This window comes from Kogia breviceps, chromosome 12 (assembly GCF_026419965.1).
Source record: "Kogia breviceps isolate mKogBre1 chromosome 12, mKogBre1 haplotype 1, whole genome shotgun sequence".
Taxonomy (NCBI): Eukaryota; Metazoa; Chordata; class Mammalia; order Artiodactyla; family Physeteridae; genus Kogia; species Kogia breviceps.
This window is the reverse complement of record NC_081321.1, coordinates 31,582,870-31,604,325: the sequence shown is the minus strand read 5'-3', so window position 1 is coordinate 31,604,325 and position 21,456 is coordinate 31,582,870. Positions and strand designations below refer to the sequence as shown.

The window sequence follows — 21,456 nt, the reverse complement described above, 5'->3', positions numbered from 1 at the left end:
ATAGAATAGGCATGTGGGTGGCAAGGTATGCATGGCCTCCATTAAGGAAGATAAAATAGGGAAAGTTCCCATTTATTTCCATAGAAGTATTCTGTTCCTCAATATTAGAACTTTCAGACAGTCTACAAATGAACGTAATTCCCTGTTGTTTCACATGCTAAGAGAACATAGAGTATTCCAGGATTTTTAACAAAAGTGATGATCATATTGTGTATTATTATAATATTTTGCACAGAGCAAAAGCTCAATGAATACACATTAACCTAACTAATTTTAAAACTTTTAAATAATTAATTTTATTTCTAAAAAATAATAATAGTACTTATACTCCAAAAAACTGCTGAAGAAACTTCAGTAGGAAACTCAGTATTTCTGCTTCAAGCAGCTCAGGCAAGTATAAGCATTTTTAGTATAATCGTGTAAAAGGAACCACAGTTTAATGACTATCTGCAGTCCAAGATATTGACATTTTAGCCTATGACAATAACATGTTAAATACTGTAATACAATTTTTAATATTAAAATTTTTTATTTTTTAATATTAAAAACTAGACTTTTTTTAGAGCAGCTTTAGGTTTATAGAAAAATTTAGCAGAAAATACAGTGAGCTCCCACATCTACCTTTTCCCCTCACCATGAACAACTAGAATAGTTTGGTATACTTGTATGTATAATTGATGAGCCTATATTAATAAATTATTATTAACTAAAGTCCACAGTTTACAATAGAGTTCACACTTTGTGTACTATATTCTGTGGGTCTTAACAAATGTATAATGACATGTATCCACATTACAGTATGACACAAACTAATTCCACTGCCCTAAAAATCCCCTCTTCTCCACCTAGTCATCACTCCCTCCCTACAAAGTATTGGAAATCACTGATTATTTTACTAACCCCTTAGTTTTGCCTTTTCCAAAATATCATATAGTTGAAATTATACAGTGTGTAGCTTTTTCAGATTGGCTTCTTTCACTTAGCAATATGCATTTAAGTTCCCTCCACATTTCACGGCTCGACAGCTTATTTCTTTTTATCACCAACCTGCTAACTTGATATTTAAAACTCCAGCATAATATTTAACTGTAATGCCACCTTTAAATCCCCACCTAAAATGTCCATATATGGCTCATGCAATTACATTTATTTGTTGCATTCGACCCATACAACACTCAAAAGGACTGGAAGGAGAAGACCCATATAAAATACTTACCAAGAAAATTCATTCTGGCACTTAAACTCTCCACTTTAGGACAAGTCTCAAGAAAGTCCTCTGATAGAGATGAAATGTGGTTTTTATTAAGGTTTAAAATCTTCAGTTCCTTCAGGCTCAAAGGGGAACATGTTCCTGATATTTTATTTCTAGTCGTAAGAAACAAAATGAGGATTAAATTGCATAAATTCACATGCTTTGAAGAAAAATAGTCAGAATATCTTCAAAAATAGCATTAAAGCATGTTTATTAATTTTAAAATTAGTTGTAAAAATTTAAGTCAATTGATAGAAGCTGTATTATGAATTTACTCAGTCTTTTATCACATTACCATGTAAAACTCATAACTATGGAAACAATGTCATTGTATATCAACCTTATGAAACTTCAATTTCAATGTAAGGTGACCCTTTTTTCTTCAATGAACCCCTTTTCTTACCCTTCTAAAATGAGTTGTTCAAGTTTCTCTACCACATCACCGAGATTCTCAGGAAGAAAAGATAGCTGATTATAGGACAGGTTAAACTGTTTCAAGGTTGAGCACCTCACAGCCCGATCCAAAACTACTGAGGGTCCAATGTCGTTTCGAGAGACGTCAAGGTTGGCAATACAATTCATTTTCAACAAGTAAGGGGGAAATGATGTAAATTTATTACTTTGCAAGTCCAAATGTGTCAAACACTTCAGAGTCTGGAAAGACAATATTTTAAAATTTTTTAATGAACCACCTGAACAACTTAAGTTTAGCTAATATTTCTGCCTTCCATACTTCTGGTAACTAGAACCATTAAGAATTTTCCAAAAACTTGAAAACACAATCTACAAGAGAACTTCAGTATACTGACTGGTACTACCTGCTCTGCTATAAAATGGGTAAAGTCAGGAAAAATATAACAGGTAGAAGGTCAAAAGCAGGCTCACAGAAATAAGGTTTAGAGCCTAATTCAGCTTTTCTTGTAAACTATGCCTGCAATGAATAAAATGGAAGAATATTTTTAAACTTATGACTTAATGAATAAGCAGTATAACATAATCCTGGGAATATAGTTTTTAACACTAGCTTTTAGAAATTGTTACACATTTTAATATAAATAAGATTTACCAATAAAGTAGTCAGTATATAATACACATTTTATTTTATAACCTCCTCTTTTATTTTCTATTTTTAAAATTTATTTTATTTATTTATTTTTGGCTTTATTGGGTCTTCATTGCTGTGCACAGACTTTCTCTAATTGCGGTAAGCAGGAGCTACTCTTTGATCAATGTGCTGGCTTCTCATTGCGGTGGCTTCTCTTGTTGCGGAGCATGGGCTGTAGACACAAAGGCTTCAGTAGTTGTGGGACACAGGCTCAGTAGTTGTGGCTCATGGGCTCTAGAGCGCAGTTGTTGTGGTGCACAGGCTTAGTTGCTCCACGGCATGTGAGATCTTCCCGGATCAGGGCTCAAACCTGTGTCCCCTGCATTGGCAGGCAGATTCTTTACCACTGCGCCACCAGGGAAGCCATAACCTCCTCTTTTAAATGAAATGTTTTGTTTCAAATCTCTATTTTCTATTTTTAAGCAATTTCTAATTTTACTATAATAGCAAAACTTCCATTTATGTATCATATCAATTTTTTTAATGTTTGGTATGAATGATTATCAAAGGGCTAAACTGCCAAAAAACAATCACTTCCTTATTCTCCTCCTTATATACCAATATATGTACTTATTCTCATATAGAATTCTAAACAATATAACATGATTATAAAGGTTTATTAATGGATCACTGCCCAAAAACTGTGTTTCAAAATTTCTATCATTATTTCAGATATTACAAGAGTATTCAGAAGGAAACAGTTTTACATTATTTATTCCCAAGGTTTAATCAGCAAATTTTCTTGTAAACAGACAGTTACAAGCAGTAACAAAAAGTCCCATCTAGTGGTGATGACTTGAAATTTCCTTAGAAAATGTTATGAGCTGGCCCAGTCTTTGAATTCCCTAATGTATCTCACCTTGCCATGCTCTCTTTCTCTTTGTTTCAGCTAGGCTAAATTCTACTTTTCTTTTACTTACTCTTTAGCAAATATTGACGGTCTACCAAGTGTCAGTCATTAATTCCTTCACAAATTAGTTCAGTAATCATCTATTGAAACTTTACTATATGTCAGACCTTAGTAGGCACTGGGGATACACATGAACAAGGCAAACACAATTCCTGTTCTCAAGGAGTTTACAATTTTCTGAGGACAATATACCTTAGATCAAAATTTATAGTAATGAGCACTGGAAGAAAAAGAGTGGGTGCCGGGGAAAGGTAAACCAGATGGTAGCCAACCTAGCCTAGAGGGAAGACAAGGAGAAGAAAGGAAGAAGATGGTAAGGAAGTGACATTTAAATTGAGGCCCTTTGAAAACTTTCCTAATATGGTAAATGAAATAGTCAATCAAGTCCAGGAAGCATAGAGAGTCCCATAGAAGATAAATCCAAGAAGAAACACACCAAGACACATTAATCAAACTATCCAAAATTAAATAAAAAGAACAAATATTAAAAGCAGCAAGGGAAAAACACCAATAACATACAAGGGAATCCACATAAGGTTAACAGCTGATCTTTCAGCAGAAACTCTGCAAGCCAGAAGGGAATGGCAGGACATATTTAAAGTGATGAAAGGGAAAAAAATACAACCAAGATTACTCTACCCAGCAAGCATCTCATTCAGATTCGACGGAGAAGTTAAAACCTTTACAGACAAGGAAAAGCTAAGAGAATTCAGCACCACAAAACCAGCTTTACAAAAAATGCTAAAGGAACTTCTCTAGGCAGGAAACACAAGAGAAGGTGAAGACCTACAATAACAAGCCCAAAACAATATAGAAAATGGGAACAGGAACATACATACTGATAATCACCTTAAATGTAAACGGATTGAATGCTCCAACCAAAAGACACAGACTGGCTGAATGGATACAAAAACAAGACCCCTATATATGCTGTCTACAAGACACCCAGTTCAGACCTAGAGACACATACAGACTAAAAATGAGGGGATGGAAAAAGATACTCCATGCAAATGAAAATCAAAAGAAAGCTGGAGTAGAAATTCTCATATCAGACAAACTAGACTTTAAAATAAAGAGTATTACAAGAGACAAAGAAGGACACTACATAATGATCAAGGGATCAATCCAAGAAGAAGATAGAACAATTGTAAATATTTATGTACCCAACATAGGAGCACCTCAATACGTAAGGCAAAGGCTAACAGCCATAAATGGGGAAATCGACAGTAACTCAATCATAGTAGGGGACTTTAACACCCCACTTTCACCAATGGACAGACCATTGAAAATGAAAATAAATAAGGAAACACAAGTTTTAAATGAAACATTAAACAAGATGGACTTAATTGATATTTATAGGACATTCCATCCAAAAACAAAAGAATACACTTTCTTCTCAACTGCTCATGGAACATTCTCCAGGAGAGATCATATTTTGGGTGACAAATCAAGCCTTGGTAAATTTAAGAAAACTGAAATCATATCAAGTATCTTCTCCAACCACAACACTATGAGACTAGGTTTCACTTACTGGAAAAAATCTGTAAAAAATGCAAACCTATGGAGGCTAAACAATACACCACTTAATAACCAGGAGATCACTAAAGAAATCAAAGAGGAAATCAAAAAATACCTAGAAACAAATGACAATGAAAACATGACGACCCAAAACCTATGGGATGCAGCAAAAGCAGTTCTAAGAGGGAAGTTTATAGCAATACAATTCTACCTCAAGAAACAAGAAACATCTCAAATAAACAACCTAACCTTACACCTAAAGCAATTAGAGAAAGAAGAACAAAAAACCCCCAAATTTAGCAGAAGGAAAGAAATCCTAAAGATCAGATCAGAAAGAAATGAAAGAAACAATAGCAAAGATCAATAAAACTAAAAGCTGGTCCTTTGAGAAGACGAACAAAATTGAAAAACCATTAGCCAGACTCATCAAGTAAAAAAAGGGAGAAGACTCAAATCAATAGAATGAGAAAGGACAAAGGAGAAGTAACAACTGACACTGCAGAAATACAAAGGATCAGGAGAGATTACTACAAGCGACTGTATGCCAATAAAATGGACAACCTGGAAGAAATGGACAAATTCTTAGAAAAGCAAAACTTTCCAAGGAAGAAATAGAAATATATAAACAGACCAATCACAAGCACTGAAATTGAAACTGTGATTAACAATATTACAACAAACAAAAATCCAGGACCAGATGGCTTCACAGGCGAATTCTATCAAACATATAGAGAAGAGCTAACACCTCTCCTTCTTAAACTCTTCCAAAATATAGCAGAGGGAGCAATACTCCCAAACTCATTCTATGAGGCCACCATCACCCTGATACCAAAACCAGACAAAGATGTCACAAAGAAAGAAAACTACAGGCCAATATCACTGATGAACATAGATGCAAAACTCCTCAACAAAATATTAGCAAACAGAATCCAACAGCACATTTAAAGGATCATACACCATGATCAAGTGGGGTTTACCCCAGCAATGCAAGGATTGTTCAATATCTGCAAATTAATTAATGTGATACACAATATTAACAAATTGAAGAATAAAAACCATATGATCATCTCAATAGATGCAGAAAAAGCTTTTGACAAAATTCAACACCGATTTATGATAAAAACCCTCCAGAAAGTAGGCATAGAGGGAAATTACCTCAACATAACAAAGGTCATATATGACAAACCCAGAGCCAATATTGTCCTCAATGGTGAAAAACTGAAACCATTTCCTCTCAGATCAGGAACAGCACAAGGTTGTCCACTCTCATCACTATTATTCAACATAGTTTTGGAAGTTTTAGCCACAGCAATCAGAAAAGAAAAAGAAATAAAGGGAATCCCAATCGGAAAAGAAGAAGTAACACTGTCACTCTCTGCAGATGACATGATACTATACATAGAGAATCCTAAAGATGCTACCAGAAAACTACTAGAGCTAATCAGTGGATTTGGTAAAGTAGCTGGATACAAAATTAATGCACAGAAATCTCTTGCATTCCTATACAGTAAGGATGAAAAATCTGAAACAGAAATTAAGGAAACACTCCCATTTACCACTGAAACAAAAAGAATAAAATACCTAGGAATAAACCTACCTAAGGAGACAAGAGACCTGTATACAGAAAACTATAAGACACTGATGAAAGAAAGTAAAGATGATACAAACAGATGGAGAGATATACCATGTTCTTGGATTGCAACGATCAACATTGTGAAAATGATTATACTACCCCCAAAAATCTACAGATTCAATGATCCTTATCAAACTAGCAATGGCATTTTTCACAGAACTAGAACAAAAAATTTCACAACTTGTATGGAAACACAAAAGACCCCATATAGCCAAAGCCATCATGAGAAAGAAAAACAGAGCTGGAGGAATCAGGCTCCCTTACTTCGGACTATACTACAAAGTTACAGTAATCAAGAGAGTATGGTACTGGCACAAAAACAGAAATATAGATCAATGGAACAGGACAGAAATACCAGACATAAACCCACGCACATATGGTCACCTTATTTTTTATAAAGGAGGCAAGAATATACAATGGAGAAAATACAGCCTCTTAATTAACTGGTGCTAGGAAAACTGGACAGCTACATGTAAAAGTATGAAACTAGAACACTCCCTAACACCATACACAAAAATAAACTCAAAATGGATTAAAGACCTAAATGTAAGGCCAGACACTATCAAACTCTTAGAGGAAAACATAAGCAGAACACTCTATGACATACATCACAGCAAGATCCTATTTGACCCATCTCCTAGAGAAATAGAAATAAAAACAAAAATAAACAAATGGGACCTAATGAAACTTAAAAGCTTTTGCACAGCAAAGGAAACCATAAACAAGACCAAAAGACAACCCTCAGAATGGGAGAAAATATTTGCAAATGAAGCAACTGACAAAGCATTAATCTCCAAAATATACAAGCAGCTCATGCAGCTCAATATCAAAGAAAGCAACAACCCAATCCAAAAACGGGCAGAATAACTATAGACATTTCTCCAAAGAAGATATACAAATTGCCAACAAACACATGAAAGGATGCTCAACATCACTAATCATTAGAGAAATGCAAATCAAAACTACAATGAGGGGCTTCCCTGGTGGCGTAGTGGTTGAGAATCTGCCTGCCAATGCAGGCGACACGGGTTCATGCCCCAGTCCGGGAAGATCCCACATGCCGTGGAGCAGCTGGGTCCGTGAGCCATGGCCGCTGAGCCTGTGCGTCCAGAGCCTGTGCCCTGCAACGGGAGAGGCCACAACAGTGAGAGGCCCACGTACCGGGAAAAAAAAAAACTACAATGAGGTGTCACCTCACACCAGTCAGAATGGCCATCATCAAAAAATCTACAAACAATAAATGCTGGAGAGGGTGTGGAGAAAAGGGAACCCTCTTGCACTGTTGGTGGGAATGTTAATTGATACAGTCACTATGGAGAATAGTGTGCAGGTTCCTTAAAAAACTACAAATAGAACTACCATACGACCCAGCAATCCCATTACTGGGCATATACCCTGAGAAAACCAGAATTCAAAAAGAGTCATGTACCATAATGTTCATTGCAGCACTATTTACAATAGCCAGGACATGGAAGCAACCTAAGTGTCCATCAATAAAGAAGATAAATGGATAAAGAAGATGTGGCACATATATACAATGGAATATTACTCAGCCATAAAAAGAAACAAAATTGAGTTATGCGCAGTGAGGTGGATGGACTTAAGAGTCTGTCATACAGAGTGAATTAAGTCAGAAAGAGAAAAACAAATACTGTATGCTAACACATATATATGGAATCTAAAAAGAAAAGAGAAAAGAAAATGGTTCTGAAGAACCTAGGGGCAGGACAGGAATAAAGACACAGACGTAGAGAATGGACTTGAGGACACGGAGGGGGGAAGGGTAAGCTCGGACGAAGTGAGAGAGTGGCATGGACATATATACACTATCAAATGTAAAACAGATAGCTAGTGGGAAGCAGCCGCATAGGACAGGGAGATCAGCTGGGAGTTTTGAGACCACTTAGAGGGATGGGGTAGGGAGCTTGGGAGGGAGACGCAAGAGGGAGGAGATATGGGGACATATGTATATGTATAACTGATTCACTTTGTTATAAAGCAGAAACTAACACACCATTGTAAAGCCATTATACTCCAATAAAGATGTTAAAAAAAAATGAGGCCCGACTTGGGGGATTTAGTCAGGTAAAGAGGAGGATAGAGTGGGGGTATATTTTAGACATTGGGGTAGGGTTAGGGATCATCTTTTTTTCTTCTCTCTCCCCAGATATACAAACTTTAGGGGAAAGATACCACTTAAATATATTTAAAAATCATGCAATGTTGCTCTTAAAATATGTCAAAATATGTAAATTTTATAAATTAGAAAAAGGGAAATGTACTTGCAACAAAACTAGTTTTTAAAAAACAGGTATAATTCTTTTTCAAACTTTGCAGTTTAGTTCAAGAATTTGTTTAAAAATTTAAACATTTGTATTAAGATCGTTTTGTCCATATATCTTCTTTGACTTCTGATCTATAGTACATAAAAAAAGGATGAATAAAGTCAATAGTCAGAGGACTACCCTATCAGCAGACTATTTTATACTTTAATTTTTATGAAATAGGAACTTAGAGCATAAAAATCAATTTTTAAGCTGCATATAATTTTAAAACTCATTTAATGCCTTATGGATAGTTTAGTTGAGCCTCTGTATTTTGCAGATAAGAAAATTAGGGTCTACAGCAGTCGGAGTAATATGTTTTTATTGTCACACAGTTGGTAGCTGAGCAGAGCCAGGACCGCCAAACCAGGTCTAACCTAATTTAAACAGTTTAAATTGTCCTACTAGAATTAAATAATTGAAGGCATAATCAACATATAGCCTTGCTAGACTTTAATACTTACCATGTAGCATCAGGACAGAACCTCAAATTCCTTTTAAAGCACATTTCCATTTCCATTACGTGCCCCCAAAGATGCTTCTGGAATACCACACAGACTAAGATACTTGTATGACAACCAGAAGAATGGAGGAATTATTGTCCAATGACACAAAAACAGAACGTTCCTTTTAAAGATTTAAGCATGCAAGTTAGATATAAATGTAAAAGCTCTTCAAATATCCTGAGAATTATAAGGATAAATTAAACTTACTTCACATAGTTGTTGTGGAAAGCTCGCGAGTGCATTCTGGTGAAGTTCCAGCTTTTCAAGATGCTCCAAATGACCACTTATACAGGATTTCTGGCTCAGGGCATCAATATCTCGTAGTTCATTTGCTGAAAGGTCTAAAGATGTAATATATTCTCTCTCAGAAGCCAGCGAAGAAATGCTCTCTGAATGCCTCATTTGTGATTGGAATTTTGATGCTCCTTTTGTCAAAAACAAACAAACAATGGAAATGTAAGCAAGCAATTTAAGTTCATATGGTAAACGTTTATGGATCACCTACTACTGTCAGGCCCTTTTCAAGGCACTGGAAATTCAACAGAAAACCAAACTATGGAACTTACATTACAGTGGCAGAGTTAAACAGTAAATAATAAATATTTAATCAGGTGGTAAAAGTAGTGTAAAAAAACAACAGACCTGAAGAAGAACATCAAGAGTGGCATTGGTGAGGGTATTATTTACATTTCAGGAACACAGTAGGAAGGATAAAAAGTGGCCTGTATAACATCATAAAGGCTAAATTTTTAATTCTATAATTGTATTTCATTTTTCTACAGTCTATGGAATCATTAGGTAAATATATTTGAAGGTTATGTGAAATTGGCATCAAGAAAATTTGCATAATCAGAGGAAATTTATCAAAGTGCTGTATTCTGCTCAAAATATCTATTTACTTGTGATTACTTTCAAATACTTACTGAGTGAATCATCTGAAGTCAATATTTTTCTTTTTCTCTTCAGTAAATCTTCATGATCAAACATGGGTCCCTATTAAATATTTATAATAAAATTACCATCATTTTTTGGAGCAAAGAGAACATTTTCCTATCTGGTTTCTTTAGGAGTCACTATAAGATTACTAGCTAAAGTATTCATAGGACCAAGCCATACCATAAGACACAGACCTAGTCTGGGCTCCACAGACATGAAGCTCTAAAACGAAAAAAGAGTAAAACCATTTAAAAGTGTACGGAGCACCTATATGCCCCAAACATGCTCAAAAGTCTACAAATGTAAATTTAAAATAGCATATGTGCACGCACACACACAGGTGTATATATATAGAGAGAGAGAGTTTTGTCACATTAGGGAATTTCTGCACCAATAGCTCCTAGCTTTGGCACACAATTTCAGTTATCGAAAGAATGTCAAAAAAATATAAAATATTTAACTGCAGTTTTTACAATATAACTTACCAGTGAATTGGAATGTCTTTGCAAATTTGGTGAGCAACGCTGCAGGGCAGGATCTCGGTAAAATTCTCCTACGTTAATTGAATTTGATTTCTTTTTCACAAGAAATGAGCCTTCACTTCCTATTTTTAAAAAATAACATAAAGGCAAGTAAGAAAAGATGACCTAATCATAAGATGCTAGCATAGTAGTTCAATCACAAAACATTAAACACATTTTCATGAATGGAAATTGCCCAATTCCTTTTGTAACATCTTTAAAATAGAAATGATAAACTATGTCAGCTTGTCATTTTCAAATTCAACTACATTATTCTTCATCCACAAATATTTATTGAATGGCTGTCACAAACTAGACACAGTAAGTGCAGGATAAAGATAAGCAGGAAAAATAATCCAGGCCTCACATGAGCTCACAGTACAGCAGGAAAGAGCCAAGTAAAAAAATAGTTACAAGTGCTACAATAAATACATACATGTTCAGGAAGCAGAGAAAGTTTATACATAAATCTGATCAATGTTATTCCTTTCTGTTTCTCTGAATTTTGCTTAGAAAATTTTCGAATCTTGTTTTAAATATTGGAATCACACTAAATTATTTAACATTCAGTAATTTTGAGTACATCTCTGAATTACATATTTTATAGTTTCATTTATGAAATGACATTAAAATAAACACAATGAGTTTAGTTGGCAATATTGTTTTGAGAGAGAAGAGAATTACTTCTAAAATTATGGATTTTCAAGAAAATAAGGATCAATATTAGTCATATTTTAAGGATAAATAATGTAGAGCCATTTTTAAGAACTCATGAGATTTTAAATTCTATCACTTTTTATCTTAGAAGCATAAAGAATTGTGTCAAAACAAATTATAAAATTTACAAATCCAAAAATCAATTATTTTTACGTTAGCATTTCTGATGTTTTCCTTTATTTAAAAATACTTAAAGAGAATTCTTCTTTCATCCATGATGGTGTAACAAACACTGAACTTAACCTCCCCACAACAAACAACTAGAAAATTGGACAACTTTTTTTAAACAACTGGTTTCAGACATTGGGCTATAGAGAGTGCAGGACTATGTAATCCCTGAAAGAAGGGAAACAAATTACGTGAACCTTAAGATCACCCTGGCTTTCTGCCTGGAGGCAATTTAAGGGCCATAGGCACAATGAGAAGGAATTTAAACAAAGCCCTATGGCTTTCCTGAGATGAGGAAATGGAGATCAGTGTTCATGGAGACTAACTTAGCTGGGAGTTCCAGGAGAGAGTCATGGAAAAAGACCTCCAGTAATCTGCATAGGGATTTCCTACAGCTGTGCACTAGAAGAAATGTAAAAGGGAGTTCTTCAGGAGGAAGGAAATGATACTAGATGCAAACTTGGATCAATATAAGGAGGTTAAGTCATCAAAAAAAAATTATAGTATTTAATGTATGTGCACCCAATAACAGAGCTTCAAAATACACAAGTATAAACTGATAAAATGAAAATTAACAAATTGACAATTACAATCTCAATATTTTGTTCTTAAATATAACAAGTAGAGAAAAAAAATCAGGAAAGATATAGAAGACCTGAAAAACACTATCAAACAAGTTGACCCAATTTCACCCAACAAACAAATACACATTTTTTTAATAGCACATGAAACATTCACCAAGATAGACCACACAGTGTTCCACAAAGCATGTCTCAATAAATGTAAAAGGACAGAAATCATCAGAGTAGGTTCTTTAACCACAACAAAATGAAATTTGAAACCAATAAGAGAAAGCTATGTGGAAAAATGTCCAAGTATTTGGAAAATAAACAACTCTTCTAAATAACTCATGAGTCAAAAAATCACAAAGGAAATTAGAAAATTTCAAAAGTGAATGTAAACAGAATATATAAAAGTTGTGGGATGCTGCTAAAATGGTGCTCAGAAGGATCTGCATGGTCTTAAATGTTTATATTATGAAATTAGAAAGCTCTAAGAATCAGTGTTCTGAGCTTCCATGTTAAGAACCTATAAAATAAGAGTCAAAATCTAAATAAGTAAAAAAAAAAGAAAAAGAAAAAATCAATGAAAAATAAAATGGACAATCAATACAGAAAGTCAATGAAACAAAAACCTGATTCTTTGAAAAGATCGATAAAATTGATAAATCTTGAGCTAGACTGATGAAGGAAAAAAAGGAAAGACAAAAAATATCAATGTCAAGAATTAAAGATCAGATATCACTAATGATCTTATAAACATTAACAGGACAATAAGAGAATTATAAATAACAATAAAAAAATAAATTTGGCAACTTATGTAAAGTGGACAAATTCCTTGAACATTTCAAATTACAAAAACTGACAAAAGAAGTAACAGAAAAATCAAAAGAACCATAAATTTATTAAAGTTATTATATTTATAATTTAAAAGCCTCCCCCCCACCACCAAAAACTATTCCTAACCGACAAGGCTTTACTCATGAATCCTATTAAACATTTAAGACCTCTCCTACACAAATTCTTTCAGAAAACAGTGGAGTCAGGAGCACTTTCCAATTCATTTCAAGATGCTAGCATACTCATGGTTACAACGAAACAAAACTACAGACCAATATCCCTCATAGATGCAATATACTTAACAAAATTTTAGAAAATCAAATCAAATAATATATTAAAAGGATAATACAGCATAACACAGTAAGATTTACCCCAGAAAAGCAAGTTTGGTTTAACATTAGAAAATCAGTCAATGTAATTAACTAAATAACAGAATAAAGGGAGAAAATATGCCCATTTCAACAGATGCAGAAAAGCATTTTCCAACACCCATTATGATAAAAAGTCTCAGTAAATAATTACTAGAAACAAGTTTCCTAAATCCGATGAAGGATATCTATTTAAAAAAACAAAAGAAAAAACTACATATAACATCATACTTAATGATGAGCAACTGAATGCTTTCCCCCTAAGTTTGGAAGCCAGGGAACAATGCCTACTCTTACCACTTCTATTTAGCATAGTACTGGAGGTCCTAGCCAGTGTAATAAGACATGAAGAAGAAAAAAAGATATACAGGTTAAAAGGAAGAAGTAAATCTGTCTTTATTAGCAAATGGCATTATTGTGAACATAGAAAAATCTGTGGAGTCAACAAAAAGCTGTTAGAACTCATGAGTTTTGTAAGCTCACAGGATACATTAACATACAAAGAAATCAGCTGCATTTCTATAAACCAGCAGTGAATGAACTACTGGAAATTGGAATTCAAAAACAATACTATTCACAATAGCATCAAAAAACATGCAATACAAAACACTGGTGGGAGAAATTTAAATGACAAATAATCGGAAATAAATACTACATTTATATGTCAGAAGACTCATTATTAAGACACCAGTTCTCTCAAATTTATTTCTAGATTTAATCTAAAGAAATTTTTATTTATATGTTAGTTCTATATTATATAACAATAATATATTATTTATACATTAATTCTGTATTAAATGTATATAGATTTAATTCTAATTTAAAAATCCCAGCATAAAATTAATTAGTTGATTCAAAATGTATATGGAAATGCAAACAACCTAGTATAATAAGAAAAATTTTGAAAAAGAACACCACCAGAGAACTTATACTACCAGATTTCATTCAGCTAAAGTAATCAAGACAGTATGGCATTGGCATAAGAATAAAGATTTAAATCAATGGCACAGAATAAAATCCCACTCCTAGGCATTTACCTGGAGAAAACCATAATTTGAAAAGATACATGCACAGCCCAATGTTCACTGCAGCACTATTTACAATAGCCAGGACATGGAAGCAACCTAAATGTCCATCAACAGAGGAATGGATAAAGAAGATGTGGTACACATATACAATGGAATATTACTCAGCCTTTAAAAAAAGAACAAAATAATGCCATTTGCAGCAACATGGATGAACCTAGAGATTGTTGTACTAAGTAAAATAAGCCAGACACAGAAAGAAAAATATCATATGATGATATCGCTTATATGTGGAATCTTAAAAAAGGGTACAAATGAACTTATTTACAAAACAGAAGTAGAGTCACAGATGTAGAAAACACATTTATGGTTACCAGGGGATAAGAAGGGGAGGGATAAATTGGGAGACTGGGATTGACATATACACATATATAAAATAGACAGCAAATAAGAACCTACTGTATAGCACAGGTATGTCTACTTAATACTCTGTAATGGCCTATATGGGAAAAGAATCTATAAAAAGAGTGGATATATGTATATGTATAATTGATTCACCTTGCTGTACACCTGAAACACAACATTGTAAATCAACTATAGTCCAATAAAATATTTTTTAATTTTTTTAAAAAAGAATGCAGAAATAGAACCACACCTATATGGTCAGTTAAATTGGACAAACATGCCATTAATTCAATGAGGAAATATAGTATATTCAACAAGTGATGTTAAAACAACTGGATATCTATGTAGAAAAAAATAAATGTCAATTCTTCATTGACACTATATACCAAAATTAAAATGGATTATAGAACTAAATGTAAAAGCTAAGAATTTAACACTTCTATGAGAAAACATAGGAGAAAATATTCACAAATTTGAAATAGGAAAAGATTTCTTAAGTGGGATAGAAAAAGCACAAACTAGAAAAGAAAAGACTGAACACTGCACTTTTCAAAATTTAAGACCTCTGCTCTTTGAAAAATAACATTAATAAATGAAAAAGCAAGCTATAAATGAAAGAAAATATTTGTAATTCATATATCTGTCAAAGGACTTCTACTTAATATGTAAAAAGAACTCTTAAAATAACATGACAACACAATTAAAAGTTAGCAAAGATTTGGACCGACACTTTGCAAAGAAAATATCAATATATGAATGGCCAATAAGAACAAGAAAATATTCTCAATATCAATAGTTTTCAGGGAAATGAAAATTAAAACCCAATAAGCTAGGACTACAGCCTCACTAGAATGGCTAAAATTAAACTGACTTACAATACTAAGTGATACAGTGTAATGAGCATTCAGAGCAACTAGAATTTTCATACATTGCTGGTGGGAGTATAATATAGTATAACCACTTCAGAAAACAGCCAGACATAAAAAAGGACATACTGTATCCTATTTATATGCAACTTGAGAAAATACCAATTTAATCTATTGTGACAGGAAGCAAATCAGCGGTTGCCAAGGGACAAGGTAGGGGGGGACGTTTTTTGTAAAGAGGCATATAAAGGGATTTTCTTGGATGATAGAAACGTTGCATAACTTAATAGTGGTGATGATTACATGGATGTATAAATGAAAACATATACTTAAAATGGGTATATTAGTATATCTCAATAAAGTTGGGGGTTTTTATTTATTTATTTATTTTTGGCTGCATTGGGTCTTCGTTGCTGGGCGTGGGCTTTCTCTAGTTGCAGCGAGCGGGGTCTTCTCTTGGTTGTGGTGCATGGCCTTCTCATTGCAGTGGCTTCTCTTATTGCAGAGCACAGGCTCTAGGTGCGTGGGCTTCAGTAGTTGTGGCACATGGGAACAGTAGTTATGGCTCGCCGGCTCTAGAGCGCGGGCTCAGTAATTATGGCGCACGGGCTTGGTTGCTCTGCGGCATGTGGGATCTTCCTGGACCAGGGCTCGAACTCATGTCCCCTGCATTGGCAGGCGGATTCTTAACCACTGCACCACCAGGGAAGTCCCAATAAAGTTGGTTTTTAAAATGCTTGGATTTGAGACATGAGATTTTGGAATAACCCTTATTTTTGCCCTCTCAAATGTCTTTATTCTATCACCCAAAGTTTTCAATCATACTGTTTTAATAAAAAAGCACCTCACCCCATTTTTACCAAACTGTATTATGTTAAATGTCAGCCTTAATCACTGCCATTAATATCTTGCCATGTTAATTTTTTGTTATTTCAGGAGTTATTAAAATATTTTTAACTCTAATAAAGATAAAAATATTTTTTATTAAGGACTTTCTATTTGCAAGCACTCTCCCAGACACTTTACATACATTTTTCCAAATTCCTACAAATAATCCTGGAAGTTTAGCAACACTGCCTTTAATAAAGATAAGGGGCTTACACAAACCACAAAAGTATCTAGTCAATGATGGAATATGGAATCCAATTTCAGTCTGAGTCAGTGTTTTCACTGCAACAGCCACCAATCACTGATTATGGGCAGTATGATAACTCTTAAAAGTGTAGACAGGGCTTCCCTGGTGGCGCAGTGGTTGAGAATCCGCCTGCCGATGCAGGGGACACGGGTTCGTGCCCCGGTCCGGGAAGATCCCACATGCCGCAGAGCGGCTGGGCCCGTGAGCCATGGCCGCTGAGCCTGCGCGTCCGGAGCCTGTGCTCCGCGATGGGAGAGGCCACAACAGTGAGAGGCCCGCGTACCACAAAAAAAAAAAAAAAAAAAAGTGTAGACATACATTTTCTTCATTGCCTTAAGTAGTAGTTAAGTAATAGTAAGCATTAACTATTTCCACTAATGAATACAGTTTTCCTCAAGATTTTCCAAATGAAGTAAATCAGATTTTTGTCTCAATTTCTACTGTTCAATGCCAGAGGGTAAGTGTTTTAAAACATAACAGACTCTATTGTTTAGTAATAATTACCTTCACTATCCAGGTCATCACTTTGAGCAAACACACTGTCAACATAAGACTCAGGAATGAAGGTCCATTCATCAAATTTATCAAGTATTTCTTCAGAAAAATTCCCACTGCTGCCTGAGGCTGTTCCTTCTTCCACAGCACTTTTCATCTGATATCTGAGCACCATTCTTGCTAGGGTGGATCCTATATCTAAAAATAAAAAGATATACCAGCAACACCTTTTTTTTTCAACATCTTTATTGGAGTATAATTGCTCTACAATGGTGTGTTAGTTTCTGCTTTATAACAAAGTGAATCAGCTATACATATACATATAACCCCATATCCCCTCCCTCTTGCATTTCCCTCCCACCCTCCCTATCCCACCCCTCTAGGTGGTCACAAAGCACTGAGCTGATCTCCCTGTGCCATGCGGCTGCTTCCCAGTAGCTATCCACCCTACATTTGGTAGTGTATATATGTCCATGCCGCTCTCTCACTTCGTCCCAGCTTACCCTTCCCCCTCCTTGTGTCCTCAAGTCCATTCTCTATGTCTGCATCTTTATTCCTGTCCTGCCCCTAGGTTCTTCAGAACCCTTTTTTTTTTTGTAGATTCCATATATATGTGTTAGCATATGGTATTTGTTTTCCTCTTTCTGACCTACTTCACTCTGTATGACAGACTCTAGGTCCATCCACCTCACTACAAATAACTCAGTTTCATTTCTTTTTATGGCTGAGTAATATTCCATTGTATATATGTGCCACATCTTCTTTATCCATTCATCTGTCGATGGACACTTAGGTTGCTTCCATGTCCTGGCTATTGTAAATAGTGCTGCAATGAACATTGTGGTACATGACTCTTTTTGAATTATGGTTTTCTCAGGGTATATGCTCAGTAGTGGGATTGCTGGGTCATATGGTAGTTCTATTTTTAGAAATCAATAATTATACAAGCATAAACATATATCATACCAAAGTTCCTTATATAGTCTCCTACTTCTAAGAGAATTTTTTATTCTTACGTAAAAGTCACTTTACAATCATGATACTGTATAAAGTAGCAGGCAATGAACTTAAATGTTTTAAAAATCATAAAAATTTACACAAAGCTTTGGTGTTGGTGACAAAACTGAACCTTTATGAAACTAACTTGATCCAGGAAAAAGGTCTCGGCCTTGAAGCCAGACAGGCCTGTGCTCAAGTCACTTGCAAGTTATACAAGCTCCCAGAGCGTCAGTGTCCTCACTTGGGAAGTGAAGACAACAATATACACAGCACAGGATTATGGAAGAATTTAAAGAATATGATGCATGTGAAGTTTTTAGCAAAACACTTAGAACACAGAAGATAATAAGTGATATTCTTATTTTTATAAACTATTTGCTGAGTGATTCAATCTATTAGGAAATTTGATGAAATTTCAAAATTCTTCTTAACATTCTCCTTACTATTTTATTGCATTTTATATTATGCTCTATTTTGAAGAAATAAGTTGACAGAGTTCTCATTGTCCTACATATATCCTGGAAAATTTCTTCAAATATTACTCTCATAATTCACATTACAACATGTGTGCATAACTCAAATAGTACCTGGAAAATGTTTTAAAGCTTTGAATTCAAAATGTTCTTTACTCAGACCAGTTGTCAAAAAAATTATGGCTTTGCCCTCCAATCTATCAAATTACATTATATTTTTTTAATTAGGTAAGACTTGTCAATACTTGTAAAACACTTCAAACAGAAACAAAAGAATACCCTGAATGTATATCTCCCTTCATACCTCTCCAAAGGCCCACAATTCCTCTCCATCAGAGGTCAAAGATTAAAGTAAGCAGTTTGTTGGCATGAGACCAATTGAAGTGATAAAACATGGACTCTAATCATATTTCATTAGTTTCCAAGGTCCCCAAAGGCAACCAGGGAACCCATTTCTGGATTTTTTTCCCAGCATGGTCTTTTCACATTCGAACACTTATGACTACCATATCCCAATTGTCTTTTCACCAATACTAGTATACTAAAAACACTGTTCTCTAACAGCGTTTTTTCCCTTAAGAATGCATTCTAGGGACTTCCCTGGTGCCGCAGTGGTTAAGAATCTCTCTGCCAATGCATGGGACACGGGTTCGAGCCCTGTTCCGGGAAGATCCCACATGCCGCGGAACAACTAAGCCCGTGTGCCACAACTACTGAGCCTGTGCTCTAGAGTCCAGGAGCCACAACTGCTGAGCCCGCATGCCACAACTACTGAAGCCTGCACACCTAGAGCCTGTGCTCCACAAAAAGAGAAGCCACCACAGTGAGAAACCCGTGCACCGAAATGAAGAGTAGCCCCAACTCGCTACAACTAGAGAAAGCCCATGCACAGCAACGAAGACCCAACTCAGCCAAAAATAAATAAATTTATAAAAAAAAAAAAAAAAAAAGAATGCATTCTATATATGGACATTTGGATTTGCTAGATGTTTTTCTCCCAATGAATGCAAAGCATTCCACTGCATGAACATACCATAATTAATTTGAATAGTTCCTTTTGGGGAATACTTAGGTTTTCCCCTAATTTTTTGTAATTATTAATAATATATATATATATATATTTTTTTTTTTTTTTTGCGGTACGCGGGCCTCTCACTGTTGTGGCCTCTCCCGTTGCGGAGCACAGGCTTCGGACGTGCAGGCTCAGCGGCCATGGCTCACAGGCCCAGCCGCTCCGCGACGTGTGGGATCTTCCCGGATCGGGGCACGAACCCGTGTCCTCTGCATCGGCAGGCGGATTCTCAACCACTGCGCCACAAGGGAAGCCCCTATGAATAATATTTTAATGTGCATCCTTGAACATAATTTTTGTGCACATTAAGAATGCCTGTATCATGGATCCCTATCAGCATATTCCTGGGTCAAAAAAGTATGAGTGTACATTTAAAGTATTAACAGAGATTGCCAAATTTTTCTCAGAAGAGGAAGATTTGAATTCATATCTATAATGTGTGAAGTGCCTGTTTCCACATATGCTTATCAGTATAATTTCTTACCAAATTTTATATTTGCCTATACTATATTTAATGAGCACTTACTATGTGAAAAGCTCTAGTATAGACGCTAATGGTAACTGTCATCAATGTACTTAATGTATAAAAGATCTATATTAACTTGAAAATACATCCTTAAGTGAAATGCAAAGTATACTAACTTGAAAATGCAAAGTATATATGTGCTTATGTTTCCATGCACAAATTTTAATTCATATGTAAGCATACAAAAAGTCTAGGGAAAAAATCTACAATGATTACCTACAAGTGAAAAAATAAGTTGTTATTTTCTTCCTTAAGATTTTTATGTTTTTCTATTAGTAAACGCACATAGATTATTTTTATAATAAAAAATAAAATACGTAACAAAGAAAAGAAACCTGACAGAAAGATCCCACTGTTTTGCTCTATCTTTATAAAATATGTATTTGCTGGCTCATAAAGAACTTAAATATAATGTCAGTTTCAAGCATTTCTTGACAAAAAAGAAAAGATATCCAAGCCTTTACGATATTTTTGGCTTAAGTTGAACCACAGTGGAATGAAAACTAACTAAAAGATTAGTGATTTTTAAAAATACTACTAAAATTAAGACTTGTACAGACTTTTCCTGTTAATCCTTACTTGTCTCTTTTCTTAAATTAGTTGTCTTATCTGGAAATAGAGGACCAAGCCAAGAAGGTTCAATTTTTCCCATACAAAATCCTCCAAGGCAGATGCTATTATTGGCCAGATCCAAGGCAAGCCTCTTTAAAAGTAAGCTGATGATTTGGCTGTCGCCTTTCCCAATGCTGATTGTTAGAGCTTTCCGTACATCCTGCTCACAGGATCCACTATTCAGTAACAGTTCTACCACTTTGGGACTGCTCGCTTTCTCACATACCTATTAAAGAAAAAGAGAAGGTAAGCATATTAAAAACCTGTCATTTTTCCTTTTAAGAGACTGATAATCAAACTTGGTGTGATTTTTCCCTACATCCATAAATTTAGAATGAAACAAAATAAGGCAAAACTCATCCTTGAAATAGATTAGGAAAATAAAATAAGATTAGCACCACAAATATCAGAGCACCATAAATCAAATAAATCTGCCACATGAGAGTCAGTTACCATGAAAAAGGCGACATGATATGAAATAAAACTCATA

At 34.8% G+C, this 21,456-nt stretch overlaps 1 protein-coding gene across 1 annotated transcript in view; it reads right to left on the bottom strand.

The window, feature by feature from the left end:
• LRRK2 (leucine rich repeat kinase 2) overlaps nucleotides 1-21,456 on the bottom strand; it is a 155,807-nt gene that overhangs the window by 72,830 nt on the left and 61,521 nt on the right. Inside the window, exons 19-25 of the mRNA XM_067009064.1 lie at nucleotides 20,934-21,192; nucleotides 17,294-17,482; nucleotides 10,670-10,788; nucleotides 10,172-10,241; nucleotides 9,456-9,673; nucleotides 1,656-1,906; nucleotides 1,217-1,365 (exon numbers count right to left, since the gene is read on the bottom strand). Coding sequence (XP_066865165.1) covers nucleotides 1,217-1,365; nucleotides 1,656-1,906; nucleotides 9,456-9,673; nucleotides 10,172-10,241; nucleotides 10,670-10,788; nucleotides 17,294-17,482; nucleotides 20,934-21,192 — 1,255 coding nt within the window. The remainder of the gene's footprint in view (nucleotides 1-1,216; nucleotides 1,366-1,655; nucleotides 1,907-9,455; nucleotides 9,674-10,171; nucleotides 10,242-10,669; nucleotides 10,789-17,293; nucleotides 17,483-20,933; nucleotides 21,193-21,456) is intronic.